We start from the raw sequence: 27,711 nt of genomic DNA on the forward strand, positions 1-27,711 counted from the left end.
ATACCAGTCTACCTAAAAACCCTAAACGCGGTGTGATCGAAGATCGCCTTCATTGTTACTGCAAATTCAATCGTATTTGAAAAAAAAAAAAAAAAAGTTTTAACATTCTATATAATACTGTGCATCAGGTCGTTATGCGGAGATATTTTAATACATTTCACTGAAACAATTTCCCCTTAAATCCTAAAAATCTAGATTAATGATTTAAACTTGCATGTCAGCGTTGATGTCACTCAGCAGCACAGGCGCTGCACTTGTTCATAGTTTGGTCTTTCTCCTGCGAGCCCCCACATTAGCGTACCCCCTACCAGAACGTCAATTCGCTCAGCCCTTTTCATTTTTTGTCAACCTGGGGTTAGTCCTTTTTTGGTGGGAACTTAAAAACTGAACTTCTGGTACCACCTTATGTGGACGCCAAGTACATACACAACTTTTATTTATTTTATTAGTAAGGTTATAAAGCAAAGCTTAGCTTACCTCATGGCTTGGCGAGTTGTGTTTTTTTTTTTTTTGTTTATTTCTTTTTTAATGTACATGGTTATTTTCTTACACAATGCACCATAGCATTGTTGTCATTCTCCTGTGCGTCAAAATGTAAATACAAACGGGTTTTTTGTTTTTTTTGCCAGTCGGTATGCGCGCACAGGGTTAACTCGCTGTTTGTGACGTTGCGCAGCAAGTTAGCTGTATGTTTGTAAGTTTTGTTAAAATGGGTGCAATGAGTAACTGAGCGGCTCAGAGCGAGTATTCTTCCTCTCTTGGATCACCGGTGAGCTCTGCTGGCCGCTCTGAGCTGCGCAGAAGGTGCGGAACCGAGCCAGCAGCGGGTTCTAAAGCGCACATTGTCTGTGTCCATGGTACGTTGGTCTCCGTTTTACCGTTATCAGGGTTTCCTGGTGTTGCCTCACAAGGAAGGAAAGTGAGAACACACTTTTCTTTTTAAATTATTACAGATAACGACATAATCAGAATGAATTTCATCGCAATAAGGGTAGTACCTTTATTTTATTAAATACTGTGTGTTACCATTAAATGATAGCCCTGCATAGAAAGGAAGGGGGGAGACCGCATCAAAACAAGAACAACAACTCAGGTAAGACAACCATTAAATGTATTGATCTAAATGCTAGAAGTATCAGAAACAAAATTCTAGAACTTGAAGCTACTGCACTAACAAGTAACTATGATGTGATAGGTGTTACAGAAACTTGGTTGTCTGTGAGTGATGGGGACGAATATAATATTTGTGGGTATACACTGTATTGGAAAGACAGGCTGGACAGAAGAGGAGGAGGGGTAGCGCTATACATAAGAAACAGTCTTGAAGCCCAGGTGTTAAACCTGGAAAAAGAAAATAAAACCGAATCAATATGGGTCAGAATAACGGACAAAAATTCAAAGGGCATAATAATAGGAGCATGCTATAGACCGCCAGATTCAGACGGTGAGCACAATAATCTGTTATACTGTTAGAATGACATTAGAAATGCGTGTAGCAAAGGAGAAGCCATACTAATGGGGGATTTCAACTTCCCCCAAATAAAATGGGAAAACCCGGTGGGTAGCATGAAGGATGAAATAGAAATGGTGGAAATGACAAATGACTGCTTCCTAACACAATTTGTCAAGGCACCGACTAGAGGGAAGGCATGCCTTGATTTAGTCTTTTCAAATAGTGAAGATAGAATAACTAAAACAGAGGTCAGAGAACCACTAGCAAACTCAGACCACAACATGGTCTCATTTGAAGTGTTTTTTAAAACCCCAAAAGTAATGACTAAAGTTAAGGTTTACAATTTTAGAAAAGCAAACTATGAAGGTATGAAACAGAGACTAACAGAAGTAGATTGGAGTAAAATAGAGAAAACACCCACAGAAGAAGGATGGTTGTTCTTCAAAAATGTAGTACTACAGGCGCAAAACAATTACATCCCTAAAGTAGACAAATCTAAATGTAAAACTAAATTGCCAAAATGGTTTAATAGGTCAATTAAAAAAAATGTTCAGTGAAAAAAGGCACTTTACAGAGCATTAAAAAAGGACCAAAAAGAAAGTACGCAGAAAGAGTTCACAGAACTGCAAACGCAAGTCAAAAAGGAAGTTAGAAAGGCCAAGAGAGAAATAGAAATGAACATTGCTAAGGGAGCTAAAACCAATTCCAAAATGTTTTTCCAATATTACAACAGCAAGCGAACATTCAAAGAGGAGATTAAATGTTTAAGAGATACAAATGGCAAAATCGTAGATGAAGAAAAAAAATAGCAAATATATTAAATGATTACTTTTCACAAGTTTTTACAAAGGAAGATACTGACAACATGCCCCACATGTCATCCAGTTCCTATCCAGTTTTAAATAACTTTAGCATAACTGAGGCAGAAGTGTTAAAGGGACTAGGAGCTCTTAAAATAAACAAATCCCCTGGGCCGGATGAGATCCTCCCAGTAGTACTCAAAGAAATGAAAGAAGTAATTTACAAACTGCTAACCAAGATCATGCAGCAGTCTCTTGACACAGGGGTGATACCGACAGACTGGAAAATTGCAAACGTAATACCGATCCACAAAAAGGGAAACAAAACTGAACCAGGTAACTACAGACCAGTAAGCCTGACTTCTATTATATGCAAACTTATGGAAACTATAATAAGATCCAAAATGGAAAATTACCTATATGGTAACAGGGTCCTGGGAGACAGTCAACATGGTTTTAGGAAAGGGAGATCGTGTCTAACTAACTTGCTTGATTTTTTTGAGGATGCAACATCGATAATGGATAATTGCAAAGCATATGATATGGTTTATTTAGATTTCCAGAAAGCTTTTGACAAAGTCCCGCACAAAAGATTAATTCTCAAACTGAACGCAGTTGGGATTCAAGGAAACACATGTACATGGATTAGGGAGTGGTTAACATGTAGAAAACAGAAAGTACTGATTAGAGGAAAAACCTCAGAATGGAGTGTGGTAACCAGTGGTGTACCACAGGAATCAGTATTAGGTCCTCTGCTATTCCTAATCTACATTAATGATTTAGATTCTGGTATAGTAAGCAAACTTGTTAAATTTGCAGACGACACAAAAGTAGGAGGAGTGGTAAACACTGTTGCAGCAGCAAAGGTCGTTCAAAATGATCTAGACAAGATTCAGAACTGGGCAGACACATGGCAAATGACATTTAATAGAGAAAAGTGTAAGGTACTGCATGCAGGAAATAAAAATGTACATTATAAATATCATATGGGAGATACTGAAATTGGAGAAGGAATCTATGAAAAAGACCTAGGAGTTTTTGTTGACTCAGAAATGTCTTCATCTAGACAATGTGGGGAAGCTATAAAAAAGGCTAACAAGATGCTCGGATACATTGTGAAAAGTGTTGAATTTAAATCAAGGGAAGTAATGTTAAAACTGTACAGTGCACTAGTATGACCTCATCTTGAATATTGTGTGCAGTTCTGGTCACCTCGCTATAAAAAATATATTGCTGCTCTAGAAAGAGTGCAAAGAAGAGCGACCAGAATTATACCGGGTTTAAAAGGCATGTCATATGCAGACAGGCTAAAAGAACTGAATCTGTTCAGTCTTGAACAAAGAAGACTACGTGGCGACCTAATTCAAGAATTCTAAATTCTAAAAGGCATTGACAGTGTCGACCCAAGGGACTTTTTCAGCCTGAAAAAAGAAACAAGGACCAGGGATCACAAGTGGAGATTAGACAAAGGGGCATTCAGAACAGAAAATAGGAGGCACTTTTTTACACAGAGAATTGTGAGGGTCTGGAATCAACTCCCCAGTAATGTTGTTAAAGCTGACACCCTGGGATCCTTCAAGAAGCTGCTTGATGAGATTTTGGGATCAATAAGCTACTAACAACCAAACGAGCAAGATGGGCCGAATGGCCTCCTCTCGTTTGTAAACTTTCTTATGTTCTTATGTTCTTATATTGAAAAAACAATGCAATTTAAAAAAAAAAGAAAAAATCTATATACAGCACAACCATGTAGGTATTTGCTGTGGGCTAGTAGCTAGGTTATGTATGGAATAGAGCGGCAGAATGAGTGTTTTAAATTCTGGTTTGGAAGCTTTGTGATAGGGTATTAATGCGTGGGTTACTAGCAGCTAATACACTGCTGTTTTATTTGTTATTAGCCTGTAATATTCTCAGCTAGTGCTGCCACTGACGCATGGAATTCCAGGAACTTGGAATTCATTTGTTAGACTAGGAATTTATTTTGCTTTTCGTTTCTGCTCCATTTTGTTTTCCCAACATCTTCAGGTTTGATGTACACTTGCTTGCAGTGAGAAATATAATACAGAGCTGGTTACAGTGATGCCAGGGGGCTACAGTATGGACAAAATGTGAATCGAGAATACAGTGCATTTATCATATGTTCAAGGATCAACGTTTCTGACTGCATTGTGAGCGGTGTATTGATGTTGTGGACTAGCTAATAATGTTACCGTCGGTAATGCAATCCGAGATTAACCTTGGTCTGTGAAACCAGACAGAGACAGAGGAACGAGAGACAGGCAGGGCAGCATGGTACAGGAGCATATTTCTTGCGAACAGTCTTCAAAAGTGTCTGGAAGCTTCCCAGCTAATGCAGCCGTTTTGACCTTCACTGCAAACAAAGGAAGTCAGACAGGATTACCGGTTCACTAGAAACCCTCCCAAGTACTAATATAACGCTTTACATACAACAGCTTTCCATTGTTTGGGGTTGCTGTTTGAAATCGAGGTCTGTGCTACACTGTTGAAACGATGTCCATTGCCAGGACCTAACTGGAAACCCTTATCAGGTCTTGGTTATTTGGATGGGATACAAGGCTTAAAAGTTGGCACAACTTTGTACACACATCTGTGCGATTAAATTGCAGAACACCACTACCTAGTGGTGATGGTTTTTCTTACATGTGTAATTTGGAATGTTCAGTGTTTCATACAGTAGTTGAGAGTCCTGAACACAACTAAAGCTTTTGAGCAGGGTTACTTGCCATATATATATCTTTAAAAATACCTCATTGTTAATTTGCTTTGGCACCCTGTGTGTGTGTGTGTCTATATCTATCTATCTATCTATCTATCTATCTATATATATATATATATATATATCAGTTTTGTATGCTGGGTGAAAAAAGCTTTTTGTTTCTCCTACTGGGAATAGGGAACAATGAGGGAAAGGCAAAGTCATCTAAACAATCCAATCCAGTGATGTAATCAGATTCATCAAACACGCCCAAGGTGTTCTTTCTTCTTTTCAAATATCAATGTGATATTTTCTGTGGTTTTTTGTTATTATTTTACTTTTGTTTTTTTTAACATTATTACTCAGGTTTTGTGAGTCCTCGTGGCTAAGCAGACTCCTGTCTCGCTCTCGCTGCCCAGCCTTCCCCATGCTGTTGTGTGTCATGTTGCACCTCTGCTGTGTGACGCATGTCTCGGGTGGAATGTTCAAGTTATGGATTGTTGTACAGTAAGGACGCCTCGGGAGAAGTAACAGATATCCAGAATAAGCGGCTGTCCCAATTAAATGAGAGGCATTGGAGACATTAGTCACACTTTTTTGTTTGTAGATGAAAAGAAAAAGAATACAATCACATCACACTATGATTAAATGTTAAATACATAATTTAAAATGAGTCAGTTATTTATTTATTTTTTTATTCCTAAACCAAATATATTTTTTTTTTATTTCTACATGAAATGAAATCACATCTTCGAGGCACCTGCGATGTTGACACGCCAACTTTCTGTGCAGCCTGAGAACCACAGGAGACTCCAGCAGCTCCTTCAAGAGCTCAACATGGTTTACACAATTTACACAAGGGTGATCGCACACTTCCTGCACAGTGCTACACGACCTGCCTGCTCTGCAAAGCGCTCTCTGTTCCTCACTTGAAAATACTGCATCCCAATTAAACAAAGTGACGTCTCAATTAAACGACATAAATAGCACTGGGAAGAACCGTCTCCCAGTGTAACCCACTTAAAGCATTAGGCAGCGCTGACCTACTGCATTCACATCAGTGTAGCCAGCCCTCAACAAGAGGGAGGAGCCACTGAACAGCTTCAACCAAAGAGAGGTCAGGCTGCTGGCTTATCTCTCTCCGAGTGAGCGAATCACAGTGCCCCAATACATTAATAAATAAACACCACAAACACACTAGAGCTGTTTCTTAAATAATTTATGTACAAAATTAATGACTTATTTTAAGCACTTAGTTGTCAGTTCCCTAACACATGTGTATTTCTATATTTATTTAGCATCATTTTTTTCTCAAGTGGCTATACATATATTAAAAATTCACAAATGAAGGGCTATGTACTTTGATTGCTATACAAGACATGCTCTTTATATATATGAATGTGCAAGAGTTGAGCGCCTGCACGTCTTGGCACAAGGTATACACAGAGAATGCAGTATTACTCTTCACATTGTGAGTCAATGAGTGCGTACAGTACATTCCAAGTTTTCCAAACCCGTTTGTGGTGTATTCAGTGATAGTCGCCCCAGTCTTTCAAAAAAGAATATGGACCTAGCCCTTAAAATACTTCCAGTAATCTTGCATCAGATTTAGCATTCATGGCAAAGTGATGTATGTCGACATGCTGGTTTCTTTAGCACCTAGCTGATGTGACAAATGTAATTTCTGGAAAATTGTAAGTATGTCAATTGCTAGCCTGTTACAAAAAGTTGGAAATAGCATTTCTACTGAGCTTGACCATCATAAAGACCAAGCCCCCCCTGAGGTAACTAATAGCTGAACCGAACCTTTTTCCAGAGTCACCTGCTCAGGTTTCTTGAGTGATTCACCCATGTAGTGGTATGGCACTTTCAGATTTAGAAGAGGTCATACTTCTGACTATGCAACACAGTTGATGGCACACAATTTAGGCTTGAAAAAAACTATGACGTTATGTTTTATTTTTTTTGGTCTAGCATAGATGTCTCTTACTGGGATGCAAGGTCTATAAATGATTGATGGGATGTCATAAAAACATAATATAAAACATGTTGGCATACTCTCATCACATCCAATCAAAACTTGAGTTTTTTTAATTATTTATTTTATCTATTGCTTTTAATATATCTCTATATATAATTTACATATGTAACACCAGTATACAAATTTGAGCTTGACTGAGTGCAGGATCTGGAACTAGCTGGGAGGAACTTGGAATGTACTGCACGCGATTCAGTTTTAATACCCCTGTTGTAGAATGCTGGGTGTTGTAAGTCTTTCCTTCTCACCGGTCTGTTGTTGAACACCCATGATTCCATGTGATCACTGGACACTACTGTTGTTGAACTACAACACCCATGATTCCATGTGATCACTGGACCCTACTGTTGTTGAACTACAACACCCATGATTCCATGTGATCACTGGACCATACTGTTGTTGCTTGAAGCACTGAGGGTTACCTCTTGTATAACGAATGGGCTGTGGCTTTAAAGGAGGAAGTAGCCGGGTGCTGAAATACAGTGTTATACGTCCTGTATACAACTGTTTAAATAATGTTCCTGTAATTTTTCTCCCTATCAGTTTCTCTGAGCCATAGGTGTCAAACAGAATACTTTCATGGTGTGGTTTATAAGTCACTGGTGTCATATAAAAGAACACTGTTTGAGGGAAACCTGTTTTCTTGTAAGCCGTCAGAAGGATAAATCAGTCACCCCTGTCCGGTTAATAAAGGATCTTGCTTGTGATGGTTGACCTTTGTGTGCAAATCAAAGCAACCGTCACACTCCTGGCTTTAGAAACGTTAGCCTTATCTGGTCCCAGCCTTTGACACCAATGCTCAGAGACTATATCAGACTAGCTTTTGAAGAGGGATACAGCATTACCAGCATCAACAACAACAAAAAAGGGAATGTGAAAGTTGCATTCTCTTTTTGCTCTTGGCAAAGGTGAAGATGAAAGAGCAGCAGTATGGCGTGTGTGATAAGGTACCACAGCACCGCAATGCAGATCACTTTCAGTTTGGTCCTGTTCAGAGAATATTGGCAGATGTGATCATTATCCACCTGGTCCCTTGCAAAATATTTTTAAAACTTTTTTCTTGTTAAGGTAAGGGTACAGTATGTATGCATTATCTGTAAGAACAATTGTGTTTTATAGTTTTATTTTATAGAGCCAAAGCCAGAGCAGGGACAATGCAACTTCTGGTAAGAGGCAATTTCACAACAGAGACTTTCACATTTGCAAAAAAAAGTGCCATGGTCTCTGATGATTGGATCAGAACATATAGAACATGCATTGAATGGCCCTAAACAAATGGATCAATTCCTAAGACAAAGCATTAAATAAATAGCAGCGACTGATCAATAGAAGAGGCTGATCAAGTACTGCGTAATGCACTTATTTTGTCAAGCACTTTAATTACAAATACAGTAAAGAATCGTTTTCAATTGCTGTATAAACTATAACTGAAATTGCCAACTTTCTGATTTATGCATCGCGTCCAATTATCTCTCTCTGTTGAGCAAACTAAGGTGATTAAGGAAGGCAGTCTGGAAGTTTATACACTTAAAAGAGAACAGATTGATATACACATTAATAGTACGTTTTTTTTCCGCGCCTTCGAGACTCATGTTAAATCACCCCACAGAGTGACACTGAATGCATTTCTCAAGGGAATTACAAGCAATATAATTGACTATTTCTCTATCAGCTCGCAACAACTAACAGTACAAAGTATATCTTCTCTCCAGGTAACCGCTAAACTATCAGATTAGAGCTCAGACTACCACAGCTAAACCTGTAAACCACATATACAAGTGCCTTTCAGTTCAGATCCAAAATCTGCCTGACAGTTCTTCATTTGGCTATTCCTTATACCTATAAATATTAGTTTAAAACGTATTCAAACTATCGACTATGATAGTACTACTAGTAGCAGAAGTATCCATAATAATAACAATAGTAACACTAATAATAAATTGAAAATGACAAGCATAGTAATTCAAACCCGAACTGTGGACAAAATCGTAAACACCCAGACACTTCACAAATCAAGAGAGACCACAGCAGAGAGACGGAACAGAAGAGGTTCCGTGTGAAATGTGTGTTCAGGAAATCCCTGTTGTGAAGTGAAGAGCCCGTCCCTCTCAATACAGATTAACAGTGTAGTCCAGAGATAGAGAAGACAACCCCGCCGCTGGCTGAGCAGCAGTGGCGTAGCGTCCTCAGCTCCCCTCCTCGGCCGAGCGCAACTCTGACTTGAGCTTGACGAACTCGCGTGCGACCTCGTCGTTGGTGCGCTGTGAGAGGATTCGCAGCACTGTCAGTCCCGTTTCGTCCATGTGCACTCTGCGCCCCAGCGGACACCAGCATGCACAGCTGCCCTTGTCTGCGATGTCCCGCAGCTGCATCACGGAGATCCCCAGCACGCGGTCCTCCCGCGCAAAGCAGTAGTCCTTTACACACACCTGCAGCTCGTAACAGTGCGGCCCATCCTCGTTCCCCAGGATACTGCACAACACACCAGCAGAAGACAGCCTTTTATTTACATGTTTTTCCAGCATTTTCAGATTTTACACCTTCATGTTTCAGCCGCACATACTCTAGGCATTTCGACCCGTCTGTGATGTCTGTGTTCTGTACTGTCTAGTATGGGGGCATGACTTCTGTACAAGCAACTTTTTACTAATGTATCAGACTACTGTAGACCTGGTCAATAACACTGCCATAAAACTAAAACTCCAAACACAAACTTGCAAGAGACAAAACAGAAGTTTCTCTTAATTAAGCTCTTAATTGAAAACACCTGTATGTTCTAGAAGATTTGACAAAGGTGTATGTTTTAACACTAAGCTGTTTAATATTGTGAAACAGTTGTATGTAGTGGAGGCTGTATTATTGCAGGCTGAGGAAGTCATACTCACAAGTGAAAGGTCTCGTTGTATTTGGGGGCCCAGTTGTTGTTTTTGGACTTGGTGGTGAACTTGCGTTTCTTGTCGCTCAGGTGGGGTCCGATCATCGTTACCTCCACAAAGGGTCGGAACATTGCCGAGGTCTGCCACTTCAGATCATTCGCTGCCACAACTGCAGAGGAGGAGGAACGAATTCAAGGGAGATGCCATCACCTGGTATGTGTCAGTCTTGTCATCTCGTTGATAAATTATTAATCAAAAGTCAGACATCATGGCTCTCCAGCTCAGGTTAATACGATATAGATAGATAGATAGATAGATAGATAGATAGATAGATAGATAGATAGATAGATAGATAGATAGTACCTTTCATTCAATTAAACATTACTTTGTAGTATCATTAAAATCTAAATGTTCAATATCAATATTTCTATATTATGTACTATTTTAATGTTATACATGTGTAACATATGTTGAAACTACATCATAGTCATAGCGACTGGAATATTCCATCAAGTGAAGGCCTGCGCTCCAATAAAAAAAAAAAAAAAGGACCACTGTAGCTCAGGTGGGATTGTGTAATGGCATTAGCTGTTATTATTGCAAGGTTATAGCATTCTATATAGTGTAGTATATAGTATTAATAAGACACTATACTGGAAGTATACATCATACAAGGGATATGACCAAAGGCTGCTCAGCCATGCGCATTATACACAGGGCGTGAATTCGGGTTGCCGTTATTGAGCGTTCGAAAGTGGAACTTACTTTTCACAGTGGCCTTGTGCTCTCCGGTGCCTGGGTGTGTGAACAGATCGACCTGTATTGACACTTCTCCGACCGGGTCATCCACTCCAGAGCCTGAAACAGGAGCAAGTCAGGACAGGGTCCACAGGGGGTGTGCAGGATTTGGATTGGGAAACTGGCGGTGCCAAAGCAGAGGCAGTCACGCTCAAATCAAAACTGGGTGACCAAAACGGCAAACTTTCTTTTTGTTTTTGATTCATCAACTGTGACCACATACACTCCCAGTTCCCCCCACCCATTTCCAGATTAGCTCTGCCTATTTTTACAAATGTGAGTCCTGCACACCCCTAATCAATAGCTGTGCAGTTCAAGTGCAATAAGGCAGGCAGGCAGGGTGTGTACCATTCCTGGCATCCCACCAAAGCATAACCCAAGAGAGCGCAAGCTCCCATTCAAATACAGAGACAAAGCGCCTGCTTCAGGGTTTCTTTCATTCCATTTTTAAAACAGATTATTGGTAATTTCACCAATAACTGCATTACAAAATACATGTTTTACAAACTGCATGACAGAATAAAGATACAATAAAACCTGAATCGACTGACAGACACCAAAGGGACTTCTGCAGCTGCTAATTCAAGGTTCTTCTGCACTTCATTGTATTGTTCCATAAACACATGTTTTGCTGTGCTACTTGTTCAGGGCTGGGACAGTTCGGATACTAAGAATCAGGATGCACTTATAGTATGCATCATGTTTCCAGTGAGGTCCTCTCCCTATGCTGGAGTATTAACAATGCGGCCCTCTTCCCTCTTCTAGGCAGCTTTCTGTTAGCCAAGGAACTGTTTAGGTGATCAAAATACTGTACTTGACAGCTCATATCCTTCAGGAATAAGGAGGTGGCAAGACTTGGCAAGACATAAAACCTATTTGTATGAAATCTCTAAACATCATGCTTAAAATGTTTGCAAAACCGTAAGCTCTTCAATAAGAGAATCCCCTTGTGACTCAGTCCCTTTATACTGTATATTTCTTATACAGGTCTCCAGGTATAGCAGACTTTATAGCATTCCTGTTGATTCCAGTGCAGAATATTCCATGCCAGCATGCCACTGTATCAATGACTAACGCAAGCTGCATTTCCGCATGCCAGCATGCCACTGTGTCAATGACTAACGCAAGCTGCATTTCCGCATGCCAGCATGCCACTGTGTCAATGACTAACGCAAGCTGTATTTCCGCGTGCCAGCATGCCACTGTGTCAATGACTAATGCAAGCTGCATTTCCGCGTGCCAGCATGCCACTGTGTCAATGACTAACGCAAGCTGTATTTCCGCATGCCACTGTGTCAATGACTAACGCAAGCTGCATTTCCGCGTGCCAGCATGTCACTGTGTCAATGACTAACTCAAGCTGCATTTCCGCGTGCCGGCTCACATGAGGAGACTGGCAGGGCAAGAATGTGAGAAAGCGAGGTCTGTCATTTAGAGGGCTGGATTAGGGTAGCATCCTGGATTTAACAATGTTCGTAGAACACTGATTTTGTTATTGTTACAAAAATATTTGTTTTATTGTTTCTACATAACCTCTGTGATATTCAGTCCAAATTGCAAAAGAAGGTTTAAAAATGTGTGCCAATAAGGTTTTTCCTTCATATCAGAATATCCAGGATACTAACCTTATTAAAACTATCAGCCCACTTTGGTAGCCGTGAACAATTTTCATTGTTTATTCTCAACCACGTTAGATAGCTACTTCTTACATGGAATACATTCCCATCATGATTTCTTAGAAGTGTATGGAAACAGTGTGCCAGTGTAGGCTGAGTACTGTTTTCAGAACTGTCAAGATTACATTAGAATGAGTGGCCTAGTATTTATTAGTGTCCAGGGTGACATATTAGATGTTATTAATAAACCAGGGTGAACCTGGATGAGAGTGTGCACAAGTAACTGCAATGCCTTTGGTAGGTACCCAAGGATTATTAGAAGCTGTTGCATTACATGAGGGGCAGTGCAGTGTGCTCTTTAGGGATACACTGGAACCACACCATTGATCCTAAAGCCTTGTTCTCTACTCCAGGCACAGTATAAGGGTTTTTAATACAGAGTGAAGCACAAGACAACCTGACATATGAAAGGCTCAGGGCACAGTTTCATGAATACTTAAATATAAAGATCCTCACAACAGATTTTAAAAAATAATAATAATAATAATAATAATAATAATAATAATAATAATAATAATTTTATATATAAAACCACCATCAATTTAAGCAAATAAAAATGAACTGTATTCTCAAAGCAACATCTGAGTAGGGTTATCATTACTCCGACCCCTGTATATCTAAATTCTGGTCAGGTCGATGTCTAATCTAGTGTATATTCTATGCATCAATACATACTGAAGCATCTCTACTCTATTAAGCTTTTAAATGTAAAAGACCAGATCTGTGTGTTAACCACAGCATGTTAGTCTGCCTCACCGTCGATCTATTGAACTAACTGCCTATCTTTATCCCTCTTAACTCCAAGTTGCAATGCGTCTTTATTAATCAGTGCTGAGGTGTGTGGAGGGGCTGGTTTCACTGGGATATCATTTACTTTGGGTGGGACGGGACTGGGTGGAATGGGGAAGCAGGAGGAATGCTGTTGAGGTCATGATGCAACATTAGCCTCCAAACATACCCTTATTAGGACGGACATCCTCGTTAGCGGTAACCCTAATACCCTTCCCATCATGCACTGGTAGGAGAAATTGCAAGAGAAAAACAAAACAAACAAGAAATAAAGCCACAGAGGAAAACAGATCACAGGCAGAGTTTCAGAGCAGGAACTGAGGTGTAAAACAGAAGAGACAAACAGTATATTGACATGTAGGAAAAGCCAACGACCAACTGGGGCAGATTGGTGGGGTGGGGGGGGCATCAAGACAGCATTAGGACACTGGCCCTCCAGGACCAGGATTGGCCACCCCTGCTTTAGGGCAAGAAACACACACCAGTCCTGCTGCCAGTCCAGGTTTTCAGGAATACCCACACTCAGGAGGGAGACCCTTGTTTAATTAGTACCTCCCCTGTAACTGCACGGACTAGAGACTGGAGAGACGACTTAATGCTGTGATAAGTGGAATCCATTCAGAGTAGATTGAGCTGGGACCAGGGCATATCAATAATATACCTAAACAAGCTTAGTTCTGAAATCCACGACTGGGTGCAGGACTAGTGTGACAAAAAAGATGTTCCTATTCAGAACATATTAGGGGCAGCGATAAAGCGCCTGTATTAGTCTTGAGCTGCAGGTAAAACCATTGATTCTAATACAAAGTTCAGAGGCACTGCACTAGTGTTGACTCGCCCTGTGTGATTAGCCCTAATTACACAGTACCTGTGCAGCACAGGGGGCAGGTTCAGTACACAGTAGATATTTGTAAATAACAGTCTCCAGATGTAGAGTGGGTGATGAGGCCGCTCTGCTCTTACCCTGCGCGGTCTGCGTCTGCACGAAGGTCTTGATGAGGGTGTCGGTGGTCTGGGTGTAGAGGGACAGGGCGTAGCGCAGAGACTGCAGCTCAGGGCTCTTCTCCAGGAACGTCTTCTTCAGCCCGTTCCCTCCTGCATGGAAGTATTGCTGCAGGCAAACAGGAGACAAGATTGAACCAGAAGAACAGATGGTAAGCACCGGCACAGAAATCACACACAGACTCACTGTACAAACTGACTGATTGATTCCAGTGTTTGTGTACTGGTGTACAGCACAGATGCACAGCTACTGTTATTCAGAGAAATAAAGTCTCGAATGCCCAAATTTGAAATGCACTGCCAAAAACAAACATGAAAGGCATCAAAGGAAAGAATAGTTAATGTGTACTAAGCAATATGATTAGGATTCATAGCATGGCTATATGAAATCGTGCAGTACCCAAGCCATTCATACAGCACTGTGTTTAATGATTGATCTTGATCCTCAGTTCAGTGTGTTTATTGCACAGCTCATAATGCACTCAGTGGACACACAAAAAACAGTAGCGTGAATTGTGAAAGGCAAGGATAGCATTGCTCTGTGTCACCTAATACAGTTAATTTTTTGTATTACTTAACTGTTACCTTTTCCACCTGCTCCACCTTTTTGTCCCATTGATTACATTTACAGAATAAAGTCAATAAAATACCAGTATTCAGGTATTTCCTCACTGAATTTCTTGCATAACTTGTGGTTTCCCATATGTAAAAAATGCCCTTGTCTAGAAGTGCTCTTTATTCCCAGGGTGAACACGGGTGAGCCACGCTGTATGCAATCCCCCAAAGCAGAATTTACTATACAGCATACTGACCCTGGACCACATTCAAATAACAACTTGTGACTCTTCAGCATTTTACATGCAAGGAAAAATAAATCCCTTTGGAGTATCTTGAAGTTACATGAACTACTATAAAGCTCAATCTAGTGCAAATATGAATTAGTGTGCTAGTAGTTACCTTTATAGTATCCAAGGCCAGATCCAGGATGGCACACTGCTTGGGGGTAAGGCTTCTTGCTTCCTCCCGCACCATGTGATCCTGCAACCCCATCCAGATGAAGCATTTCGAATGGTAGAATTTTCAGAACAGTGTTCAGAGGACAGGCTAAAGCATTCAGGTGCAGCCTGCCACAGCAAGACCGCATGCACAAGCTTCTCTATACAACTACAACAGTCCTATTTCAAATTGTTACATGATACTGCAGTCAGGCTGTCAAATGCCCTATTTACAAAATACTCTATTGTGTAAGGCATACCTGTTGAAAATAAATGGCTTTCATAAGGAAATACAGTACCCTTTATTACAACATTTGGACTTATTCAGAATGCATCTACTGTTTATATGAACAGACAGCTTGTAGTCTACTAATGTATAGCCATAAATAGGGGAAATATTTGGATTTAAAAGATCATAGGGTCAGTGGCATGTAGGCACCATTTATTGTATGCAGCCTTGCATACAATACCTCTTACAGATCTCGATCTACAGATCTTACACCACTCAATCTATAAGATAGCTGTGCATGCAAGGAGAAAGCAACCAACACACACTTACTACTACACTACATACATCGTTCAACAAGTGATTGCTATCAACATACATGCACTGCAGTGGTCAAACACATCTAAGCACACTGTGGACATGAACACACAGGTACCTTCAGCTTGGACAGGTGTCCCAACTCCTTCGCTGCTGTGAAAATCAACTGCGTGCCCTGCGTCACGCACGCACAGCAGGGAAAGAGAAAAAGAGGGAGGTTTAGAAAGAAACAAGACAATACAGAGACGGGCTGATTCAGGCCAAAAAACAAGAGCTGAGAACAAAATACGACTCCCATTACAGATTTTACAAGCACACTGTAGAGGTACAGTAACACACTGGTGTGTCTAATTACACTTCCAATAAAACTGGGCTGCAATGGGAGTCTTGCTTCCATCCCTGCACAGCACTAATGTAATAGTAACGTACATGTATTTTCATGATCACGGCCTCATTTAAAGATTTACAAAACAAGACCAAAGATGAGCTCTTTAGGTTTAGGACCTTGAAATGCTTCAACTCTTCATCTGGTAGAAGTCTCTCCTTTATATCTCACTGCGTAAAAAGTAGGCAGGTGACTAACAGGGCTGCCTCTGTCGGTGATGAATCCCTCAGCATCCAGTTAGGCTGGGTGCGGGCGTGTGTCAGCTTTCTTTTCCATGACCCGCACATAGGTGTCACTCAGTTAATGGAAACATCTGCTGCTCTCACAGTGATGAGCTCATCTATTTTAATTGGTAATGAATTCAATACTAGAATGGAGCAGCCTGCACAGTGATGTGTAGCACTGCAATTAGCAGTTAAATAGGAGAGGAACAGGAAGCCACCCCACTGTGCCCAACCCCTGGCACTGGAATTAAAAAGAGAACAAAATGGAATGGAATCCACTTTGAACTGATTTTAACCTCATGTTGTACATTTGTCAAAAGCAAACCAAAATAATGTTATCGTATTGTGTTTTTCTAACTGGAGAACCCAGGTCTAAAGTACTGAAAAAGAAACATCAAAAACATGATGAAAACCAAAGAAAAGTAAGCGTCTCTTATAATAAACACTTTCAAAGAAATGTGAGTGTGTTATAATAAACACTTTCAAAGAAATGTGAGTGTATGTTATAATAAACACTTTCAAAGAAATGTGAGTGTGTTATAATAAACACTTTCAAAGAAATGTGAGTGTGTTATAATAAACACTTTCAAAGAAATGTGAGTGTATGTTATAATAAACACTTTCAAAGAAATGTGAGTGTATGTTATAATAAACACTTTCAAAGAAATGTGAGTGAATGTTATAATAAACACTTTCAAAGAAATGTGAGTGTATGTTATAATAAACACTTTCAAAGAAATGTGAGTGTGTTATAATAAACACTTTCAAAGAAATGTGAGTGTATGTTATAATAAACACTTTCAAAGAAATGTGAGTGAATGTTATAATAAACACTTTCAAAGAAATGTGAGTGTATGTTATAATAAACACTTTCAAAGAAATGTGAGTGAATGTTATAATAAACACTTTCAAAGAAATGTGAGTGTATGTTATAATAAATACTTTCAAAGTAATGTGAGTGTATCATATTATAAACATTTTCAAAAGTTCTTGTCCTGGTTAAAAAGAAGTCCATTTGGCACAACCTTATACCATATCCATATACAGAACATATACGTTAGTGGAGGTAATTCATTCAGTATACGGTTTAAACATGTTCCTGCCTTACATTAGCTTTAACACACAAGACACAAGGTGGTATTTTAATAATGCTGCCGAAAGAACTGACATTTTCCAATTGAAGCCACCAGTGCAATGCACTTCTAACACCCTCTTTTCACTGCTACCTTAAACACAGCTCATAAGGGTCTGACACCTTACCACGTGACATTTTCCAAACCCATGCCATTATAAAACAACACCAGAACCAAGACCTGAAATATGAGTTAGTAAAAACAGAGAACAGAACATATCCAAATTTGAAAGTAAGCAGGTGTGTAATTTAAAGGTTACAGAACACCCAATACAGTTAAAAAAAAAAAGACATTACCTTTTTTTGCTTTGATATCTTTATTAACAAGTTAGTTATTCTCGTCAGTGTTAGCCAAGAGAAGCAGCCTTTGGTCTGTCACAACTTCCTGTGTTTGCATCCAAGTCAATGCTCCCTCCTGCAACAACGCTGATGGTGTTCAATAAGAGCATCCGCATTGCTGCAGGAGGATATATATACGTGTAACAGAGGACACAGCAAAGGTGATTGCTGTAAACACTACTGGGTGTTCTGCAACCCTTTAACACAAGAGGGCTAAGGTTCCCACTCAGAGTCTGTTGGAGATGCAGGGTGGTGGGGAGGAGACTGTGGAACCACAAACCAGACCAGTACAGTGACTGAGCCACACCATGGGCACACACAGTGAGCACACAGAGCCATACTTACATGAGTCTGCCATTACCAGAATGCAAGGGGGGGGGGGGAGAAAAAGCAAGTCAGCAAGAGAAAGGCTGGAGCGCTTACCGATTGAGGGTTGGATTTGGCATAGCAGTGACAGGGTTATATTAGGGGTGGAGCTGGGCAAGAACCAGGGTGAGAGGAGAGATGGAGGGATTGAGCGTGAGACCAGAGACAGGGTTAGTTCAGGGATGAGACCACAGACAGGGTGAGCTTGGGGGTGACCGCAGAGACAGGGTGAGTTCAGGGATGAGACCACAGATAGACAGGGTGAGCTTGGGGGTGAAAGCAGAGACGGGGTGAGATTGGGGGTCAAAGCAGAGACAGGGTGAGAGCAGACAGGGTAAGATCAGGGGTGAGAGCAGAGACAGGGTGAGATTGGGGGTGAGAGCAGAGACAGGGTGAGATCAGAGGTGAAAGCAGAGACAGGGTGAGATCGGAGGTGAGAGCAGAGACAGGGTGAGATCAGAGGTGAGAGCAGAGACAGGGTGAGATCGGGGCTGAGAGCAGATACAGGGTGAGATCAGGGGTGAGCAGAGGCGGTGGGATTGGGGGTGAGTAGAGGCAGGGTGCGATCGGGGGTGAGAGCAGAGACAGGATGAAATTTGGGTGAGCAGAGATGGTGGGATTGGGGGTGAGAGCAGAGAGGGTGAGATTGGTGGTGAGAGCAGAGACTGGGTGAGATTTGGGTGAGCAGAGATGGTGGGATTGAGGGTGAGAGCAGAGAGGGTGAGATTGGTGGTGAGAGCAGAGACTGGGTAAGATTGGGGGTGAGGGCAGTGACAGTGGGATTGAGAGTGAGCACAGACAGGATGACAGCAGAGACAGGATGAGATTGGGGGTGACAGCAGAGACAGGGTGAGTTCGGGGGTGAGTAGAGACGGTGGAATTGGGGGTGGGAGGAGAGTCAGGGTTAGATCAGGTAAGAACGGATGTGAGAGAGGTCAGAGTCATTTTTGTATAGCCTCAGAAACAGTTCCAATAGTAATAGTGCTGGTGACTTTAGTAAAATAGCCAAATATCCAAGAGTGCTGAAACTGTAATAAACAATAAACAGAGCTTGTATTAAATACCTGTCCTTTATTCTTTCGCTGGCATGTGCTGAAGTTTTATGAAACATTTTGTTGTTTAGTTCTGTGAACATGAATGCCCAGGCATGGATGGAAATAAGACTCCTACTGCAGAGCAGATACATCCATTCCGGGTTTTAACACAAGCTTGATTAGCCACAGTGAATAAGCAACAAGCTCAGGTGTGTCCTATTAAGCTCATAGTAACTCTAGGAATGGATGAAACTGCTATGCAACAGGAGTCTTCCTTCCACTCCTGCTGTGTAAGTAAATGCATGCCTGCTCTGGTTGACCATGCAGGAGGGCTGTGAGGGGAGACTCACCGAGGTGTCTGTGAGAGGAGGCAGGACAATGGATTTCTCCATGGTGTTCATGACGATCCTCCACAGGTCCTTCAGGACTCTCTTCAGCACCGTCTTCTCACAAACCTTGGCAAAGAGCATCAGGCTGGCAGGAGAGACACAAGACAGACAGGACTCAGCAGAGAGCAGCACCAGCTCCCAAATCAATCCTTCAACAACAGCTTTCCTTGATCACAGGCTGATCCAAACTGAGACAGCCGGGCATCTTCCAATGAAAATACTGCGGAATGTCTTTAGCACTCTTCCACGCAGCACTTCCTGTTGAAGAAACGCAGTCTACACATGTGTACTGCTTCTGAGAGTTTGAGTTCTTGTATGTAAACCAACTCAGACCTACAAGATGACGTGCAATCGAAATTAGGGAAGATTTACTGGAATACTTTGTTAGCCCCATGTACTTTAATACTCATAGAAAATAACCTTAATACCCCCGATAATGTGTAAAAAAATGAATGAATGCAGGTTTATAATTGTCATTTTTTAACAAAGACCTCATTCTGACATGTTTTGTAACTTTTTTAAAGTTGTTTACAGTCAGCTGCTATATTCTGAAGCACTGCAAAATTTCTTAGAGTAATAAAGAAGTTGTAAAAAGACCAGTTTTACTGGTACTTGCAATACTCGTGTGAAACAGCAGAGGGCATGCTTAAGACATAGTCCACCGAATTCATTACATCGTGCAATGTCAGAACACCAGAATCTACACAACGCATCATTGAACTGTTCCTCTGACGAACACCATTCAGAATCTACACAACGCATCATTTAAACTGTGCCTCTGACAAACAACATTCAGAATCTACACAACGCATCATTTAAACTGTGCCTCTGACAAACAACATTCAGAATCTACGCAACGCATCATTTAAACTGTGCCTGACAAACAACATTCAGAATCTACACAACGCATCATTTAAACTGTGCCTCTGAGAAACAACATTCAGAATCTACACAACGCATCATTTAAACTGTGCCTCTGACAAACACCATTCAGGTTACGTATTAAAAGCTTCAACATGCAAATCCAGTTCTAAACTTTTAATACTTGACTTGAATGTTAAGCGGCAGAGTAACATTCAAGTCTTTGATCGAAACACAGATGCAGTTCAAGAATGATTACCCCAATGTGAACCTGGCACTGTATTTGATTATTCACTGCAGCCATGTGTATGAATTGAAGCAGCTCAGTCCTGGTACTTACTTTCCATCTAGGAAGTCCATGAGTGGCCTTAGCACGTTGTCTGCATCTGCTGCCAGTGTGCTCTGGGCATTGGCTGGGACGTTACCAGTGCCCTTCACCTGGCACAGGATATCACCCATCTGCTTGAAACAGTCCTCAATCTTGGGCTGGAAACTGCGGAGCACGAGGGGGTACAGTCAGTGTTATACTGTAGCATTAAAGAGATAGTGACAGAGGATCAAACCCTGGTCTCCAAGATACAGCATCACACTGGCTGCTCTGCTATCATCCATAACTATCAAACACTCTATAGTACTACATTTAGACCTGCTAACAGAACAGTAACAAATGCAATGACAAATGTTTCGACTAATCTTTTTCAAAGTCTTCAATATACAATAGGTAAAAATGGAAATTATGATGCCATAGATACATCATCCACACTGTTTAGTACTAATTGTCTGCTCTGCTAAGAGCTGGGCTTCATCTACAGAGTGACTTTATATTGATTACAACAGTCAAACGAGCCTCTGAAAAGTCTCCAGATAGATTCAGCATTATTGCTCTTTTTAGACACATCCGTTGAGTTTGCTGATGGGCTCCACACACATGCAAGTCCGGGGTCCTGGTTTTCTGGGTTTCTGTTTTGATGCCACCCACCTGTTCCCAAAGACAGTGCTCAGCTCGTCAAGCACGTTGTTCAGTTTCACCTGCAGCTCTTTCAGGGTATCACTGGCCTCCGCATCCAGCTGCAAACCAGACAGAGAGAGGAACAGAGAGAAGTGAGAGGAACACACAGACCAGGTGGGGAGGGTGCTGCTCTGTCTTCCCAAAGACCAGATCCAACACCAGTTAGTTTATGATGAGAGTGTATATTTAAAAAAATAGAAAAATGGTTTCACAAAACATCAAACCGCATGACTGGAGGGCATTCTTCAACAGCATAGATTTTACTTGTAAGACAAGAAGCCTTATCTAACATTTTAAAGGTTGAAGAAGTAAATAAACAGGAGAATGGTTTCTCAATCTGAATTACAACTACAAATGAAGCCTTCTTATATCTTAAATACTATCAAATTATGGAACTTTCTTTCCTTTTTGCAGTGAACAAAAATCCAATCCATTGACTTGTCTTACTAGCTGGGCAGGTGGGGAGTAAGCACACTAAAGAACTCTTAGGACAAAAATCCAAGGGTTAAGTACGGCCATATTCAGGTCATACACTTCTTATTGTGACAGGACAGAAATATTGCACCACCTCCTTTAATTCCATCACACCATGGCCCTATTCACAACACTTAGGATCACACTTCATTGTCCCCAGCAGGGGATGAAATATACCTTAACACTGAACTAACAAGTCATTTGCTAACCTAATAACGCTAAGGGGTTAAATAAAGTATGACTTATCCAATTTTAATTAAACTATTCATTAGCTTTTTCTTCATACTGATGGGTTTAATTTGTAATTTAAAGTTGGGGAGTTAAAATGTGTGTTAAAGTTCTACGAGCAAGGCCCATGAAGACTGCTTCTAGATTTCAGAGAGAGATGCAGATCTCTGTTTCCTAAGAGGGCAGCACAGCTGGGAGTGTGCAGCAGGGTTCATAGATTTCAGAGAGAGATGCAGATCTCTGTTTCCTAGGGGGGACAGCACAGCTGGCAGTGTACAGCAGGGTTCACAGATTTCAGAGAGATATGCAGATCTCTGTTTCCTAGGAGGGACAGCACAGCTGGGAGGGTGCAGCAGGGTTCATAGATTTCAGAGAGAGATGCAGATCTCTGTTTCCCAGGAGGGACAGCACAGCTGGGAGGGTGCAGCAGGGTTCACAGATTTCAGAGAGAGCTGCAGATCTCTGTTTCCTAGGAGGGACAGCACAGCTGGGAGGGTGCAGCAGGGTTTATAGATTTCAGAGAGAGATGCAGATCTGTTTCCCAGGAGGGACAGCACAGCTGGGAGGGTGCAGCAGGGTTCATAGATTTCAGAGAGAGATGCAGATCTCTGTTTCCTAGGAGGGACAGCACAGCTGGGAGGGTGCAGCAGGGTTCACAGATTTCAGAGAGAGATGCAGATCTCTGTTTCCTAGGAGGGACAGCACAGCTGGGAGGGTGCAGCAGGGTTCATAGATTTCAGAGAGAGATGCAGATCTCTGTTTCCTAGGAGGGACAGCACAGCTGGGAGGGTGCAGCAGGGTTCATAGATTTCAGAGAGAGATGCAGATCTCTGTTTCCCAGGAGGGACAGCACAGCTGGGAGGGTGCAGCAGGGTTCACAGATTTCAGAGAGAGATGCAGATCTCTGTTTCCTAGGAGGGACAGCACAGCTGGGAGGGTGCAGCAGGGTTCATAGATTTCAGAGAGAGATGCAGATCTCTGTTTCCCAGGAGGGACAGCACAGCTGGGAGGGTGCAGCAGGGTTCACAGATTTCAGAGAGAGATGCAGATCTCTGTTTCCTAGGAGGGACAGCACAGCTGGGAGGGTGCAGCAGGGTTCACAGATTTCAGAGAGAGATGCAGATCTCTGTTTCCTAGGAGGGACAGCACAGCTGGGAGGGTGCAGCAGGGTTCATAGATTTCAGAGAGAGATGCAGATCTCTGTTTCCCAGGAGGGACAGCACAGCTGGGAGGGTGCAGCAGGGTTCACAGATTTCAGAGAGAGATGCAGATCTCTGTTTCCTAGGAGGGACAGCACAGCTGGGAGGGTGCAGCAGGGTTCACAGATTTCAGAGAGAGATGCAGATCTCTGTTTCCTAGGAGGGACAGCACAGCTGGGAGGGTGCAGCAGGGTTCATAGATTTCAGAGAGAGATGCAGATCTCTGTTTCCTAGGAGGGACAGCACAGCTGGGAGGGTGCAGCAGGGTTCATAGATTTCAGAGAGAGCTGCAGATCTCTGTTTCCTAGGAGGGACAGCACAGCTGGGAGGGTGCAGCAGGGTTCACAGATTTCAGAGAGAGATGCAGATCTCTGTTTCCTAGGAGGGACAGCACAGCTGGGAGGGTGCAGCAGGGTTCATAGATTTCAGAGAGAGATGCAGATCTCTGTTTCCTAGGAGGGACAGCACAGTTGGGAGGGTGCAGCAGGGTTCATAGATTTCAGAGAGAGATGCAGATCTCTGTTTCCTAGGAGGGGCCGCACAGCTGGGAGGGTGCAGCAGGGGTCAGAGTTGTGGGATTCAGGGATTACAGTGTGACACAGCAGGACTACAGTCCTACAAAGGAGCATACATCCTAGCAAGTTCTTCAGCTTCAACTAAATCCACCTTTACCTCCTTAGCTTCCGACTATTGACGAAGAGAAGAGAGAGAATTCAGCTTTCAAAAGGTGTAGGGGTTTCTTTAGGAGGCAATCATAACACTGTGGAGTGAGTCTGAAGGGCAGGGACAGGGGCATAATGAAACCCCTGAGAAACTGGCTCACAATCGGCAGCTGAGGAGACGGTTTTTATAGTCCTTACTGAATAGTAAAATGTGTCAGCCCCACTTATGTGGGTAGGTTGGTAAGGGGGTAGGCAGAAAGTGTGGTAATAATGATTTTACATACAGTATGTAAAATCATTATTATATTACTGAAATTCATACAGTACCTCTGCATCTGCTTGCTGCTTTTGGATGTCTGGAGAATAAACACTAGAAAAACCAGCAGGACTGAACTATGTGCTTTTCTTAACAATGCTCAGGGCAGCTGGATTTTAACAAATTTATGTTACTCACACAGTCCTTTTTGTTTTTAGACTACATTCAAAATACAAGTCTATTGTCTCCAGTCAACATGAAACGTGCTCTATATAATGAATAAACCCACCTTCACCTCCTTATCTTCAGTAATGTGTTTGCTGCAAACCACAGGGCCTTCTGCAGCCTTTAACAGTGCTCTTAACAGCTGGATTATCTGATCTGCAGCTACCCTTGGCATTCGTACGGTACACATGTTTGTGTATCTCAGGCTACATTCAAAATACAAGTCTAGAGTCTACAGTCACCACAGAGACGGTCCTACAGTCAATTAATAAGCCCACCTTCACCTCCTGATCTTCAGACTAACATAGAGGAGGAGAAGAGAGAATTCAGATTTCAAAAGGTTAGGGTTTCAATAGGCGGGAATATGACCTGCATAATCTAAACTATCGTATAATTGACTAAAGGCCGCTACACACCAGATGCTATGTGATTTTTTCATCTGACATCTGGTTTGCTAAAATCCTCCTACAAGACAATATCTTGTAAGTAAGCGATGATTTTAAAATGGTCTGGGAGTCGGGCGGGGAGGGTTATATAATCGCAGTCCCTCAGAGGCCCAACTTAAGAAGTTTTACACAGATGGAGTAAGAGACAGAAAGGGCTCAGCTACTCCTCGTTTCCAAAGCCATTCACAGAGCTGCCCCAGGCTGGGGGGGTCGCTGCTTCCTCTCGCCTCGCACGGCAGGAGAAACACAAAAGGCCACGGCTTATTTTTAGCTTCACTGTTCATACCGGTTGCTATTGTAGCTCTGAGAACTAAAGAGGCCCTGAACTAAACCTACCAATCCCGATACACCAGTGGCGATTGAGTAGTACAACGATGACAATATTTCAAAGGCAGGGACGCTACATTGACTGTATGATACGTTTCACTGATGACTGGTTTAGTGGTCAATTCCTATCAGCGGTTTTAAAGAAATAATTAAAAAACAAACTCTTCTTTGACAGCAGTTATGTAAATAAAATGTGCAGACAGGTGTCTGTTTGACCGGAGCAGACCTGGAATGAAACAATCACTGTATGTGAAAGAGGTCTATTAAGTGAAGACCTTTATATATTAAAAAAACAAAACAAAACATGAAAACCTGATTTAGTTTCTAGCGAGGCAGAATAGATGCGTGTTGTGTTTGGAATGAGGCCCCAGCACCTTTCCCGCTCCCCCTGCCTGCATGCAGACCCTGCCTCCCCCACCCCTCTGTCCCCCCCTCACTCCTTTTACCTGCTTGCCTCCCATGGCCTCAAACATCTTCTCCAGCTGGACCCGGAGCTGCTGGATGTTGTTCATCAGAATGCAGGGCTAGAAAAAAAACCAGACTGATCAAAAAAGGGTATGGAATGGATGGATCGCAGGGTAATGGCTCGACTTTGCAGCCCATTGAATTGAAAGTTGAGGCAATGGCTAGATGTCAATCGCTAGTCACTACAGTTCAAAGATGAATGTCTTACCTGTCAACTAAAGAGCTAGCTCTGTAGTCAAGAGGCAAATATTTGTCTTGCTAATATCAGTACTGTTAATTCATCAGCCGCTAGGAGGAGACCCATTACAACAGCTTCTAGATGACTTGTACAAAAAATTAGCAAATGCTGTGACATCTACTGCCACTCTTCTCAACACATCAATTGAGCTGCTTGATGCTTAGGACAGAAGAAGCCAGCAGTGCTTAGTTAGATTCAGAACTGGACAGTTACAGAACAGGACCCTTGATGTTCCCACCTGGTGTCAAATCATTGGTATTGCACGTGGGCCCTGGTGCACTGAGTACCTCCAATTTGTTCCACCTGGTGAAGAACACTTAAAATAAAAGTGACAGCTGTTTCCTGGTAGTAAACTTACACAGGTGCACATTTTGATCTCATTTCATTTTTTATAATGTAAAGGTGTGAATCCTCTACTGCAGCATTTCTCAAAGGGGGGGGGTCACACGGCTATTGCAGGGGGATCGCGTGATCACAAAATACTGTCCTAACCTTAAAATCCTAGCATTTCATTACAGCGCATATACACCTGTTAATCCCGAACAGTACAATATGAATTATGAAGCCAGCCCTCCCGCCGTGCTTTAGTGGTCAGCTAATTAACTTTTTTGTTTTTGTTTTGTTTTACGCGACCAGAGATATACCATAAGCACACAGCCCTTAACCACGTCACCTCTCCCCGCCCACCTCACACTGCAAGCAGTTTGAGTGACCAGCTTTGAAACAATGTGTTTGGTAGGAAGGGGAGTGGAAGTGAACAGTCTGTATAACAATCATATTTGTTAAAAAAGTAATTTGTTTTCTGCAAACCCTGTCTGGAACTTACCACGTTTATTTAAACCACAAACACCTTATCATGTTTAAGCAGAAAAAGCTTTAAAAAATAATAACGATAAACAGAAAACGGATCTTGGTCTATAGGCTTTTTTTTCTGCACGTTTTCTTAGTAAGCCATACGCACTGTGACACAGACTAGTAAAGTTACTAATACAGTGCATGAAAAATTTGGCAGTCACAGTTGCCAAGTGCGCTTATAAGTTGTTGTTTTGTTTATTAAGAGTAAAATATGGTTGATGATCATTTTAAATCATTATGTGTTGACAGCGTTCATATTTCTTGTTCTTCTGTGGTCAGTCAGCTTCTCCAATCTCACCCAGCATTTAATGTTAATATTTTTTTAATGGTATTTATATATTTTTAAGGTTTTTTCCACTTCATTTAAATTCAGTTTTGCTTCAGATTATGCCATTGCAGATTTCTTATTTTTAAGCAACACAGTTGTTTTTGTGTGACATTTTATTATATGTGAAAACACTGTAAAACCCCTAAAGTGTCCTTCCATAATTAAATTGGGGCCCCCTTGGTGCCCCCGTGTGTACAATACTCTATAATAACCACTGTCTGAGATGTAGGTCCTATATTTTATTTTACACACAGAAATGTTTCCTTAGGCTGAGGGAGAGCAATCTTGTCTCCTATACTGTGCTTGCCACAAATGCATGTTTCTAAGGCTGATCGGTAGAGCAGAGTATGATGTTGCCCGCGGTGCGTACTTGTTCAGTGTTGTTGCCCATGGTCAGCAAAGACTGAGGACCAGTGATGTCCAGTAATTTCATACGATATCACACTGCGGAACGGGTGGGGGGGTCGTCACAGTCTGAAACATTTCCAAAGGGGGCCACGCAAAAAAAGTTTGAGAACCCCTGCTCTACTGCGATCAGCTGTCTATATTTCATTGCTGTGTAATTATAATGGTGTAAGCGCT

General features: G+C 41.8%; 1 protein-coding gene and 1 long non-coding RNA gene across 19 annotated transcripts in view; one reads left to right on the forward strand and one right to left on the reverse strand.

Annotated features, from left to right (window-relative positions):
* The first annotated feature begins 482 nt into the window (after positions 1-482).
* On the forward strand, positions 483-19,580 carry LOC121311510. Of its 2 annotated transcripts, none has more exons than XR_005949368.1 (3): positions 483-857; positions 9,973-10,096; positions 19,495-19,580. It is a non-coding gene; the product is annotated as an uncharacterized LOC121311510 (long non-coding RNA). The 2 variants fall into 2 exon arrangements; XR_005949325.1 differs by lacking the exon at positions 483-857 and adding an exon at positions 864-1,093.
* LOC121309409 (protein unc-13 homolog B-like) overlaps positions 5,752-27,711 on the reverse strand; it is a 211,819-nt gene continuing 189,859 nt past the window's right edge. For 8 of the 17 annotated variants that reach the window (XM_041243235.1, XM_041243315.1, XM_041243167.1 and 5 more), the window contains 12 exons: positions 25,690-25,767; positions 21,397-21,485; positions 20,758-20,910; positions 19,518-19,641; positions 18,113-18,118; positions 15,806-15,862; positions 15,106-15,186; positions 14,110-14,257; positions 13,316-13,372; positions 10,649-10,741; positions 9,893-10,052; positions 5,752-9,479 (listed from right to left, as the gene is read on the reverse strand). In XM_041243235.1, coding sequence (XP_041099169.1) covers positions 9,194-9,479; positions 9,893-10,052; positions 10,649-10,741; positions 13,316-13,372; positions 14,110-14,257; positions 15,106-15,186; positions 15,806-15,862; positions 18,113-18,118; positions 19,518-19,641; positions 20,758-20,910; positions 21,397-21,485; positions 25,690-25,767 — 1,332 coding nt within the window. In that variant the 3' untranslated portion in view covers positions 5,752-9,193. Of the gene's footprint in view, positions 9,480-9,892; positions 10,053-10,648; positions 10,742-13,315; positions 13,373-14,109; positions 14,258-15,105; positions 15,187-15,805; positions 15,863-17,725; positions 18,119-19,517; positions 19,642-20,757; positions 20,911-21,396; positions 21,486-25,689; positions 25,768-27,711 lie in introns of those variants that run through there. The other 9 variants (XM_041243405.1, XM_041243540.1, XM_041242978.1 and 6 more) reach the window with 5 other exon arrangements.

Source organism: Polyodon spathula, chromosome 1 (genome assembly GCF_017654505.1).
Source record: "Polyodon spathula isolate WHYD16114869_AA chromosome 1, ASM1765450v1, whole genome shotgun sequence".
Taxonomy (NCBI): domain Eukaryota; kingdom Metazoa; phylum Chordata; class Actinopteri; order Acipenseriformes; family Polyodontidae; genus Polyodon; species Polyodon spathula.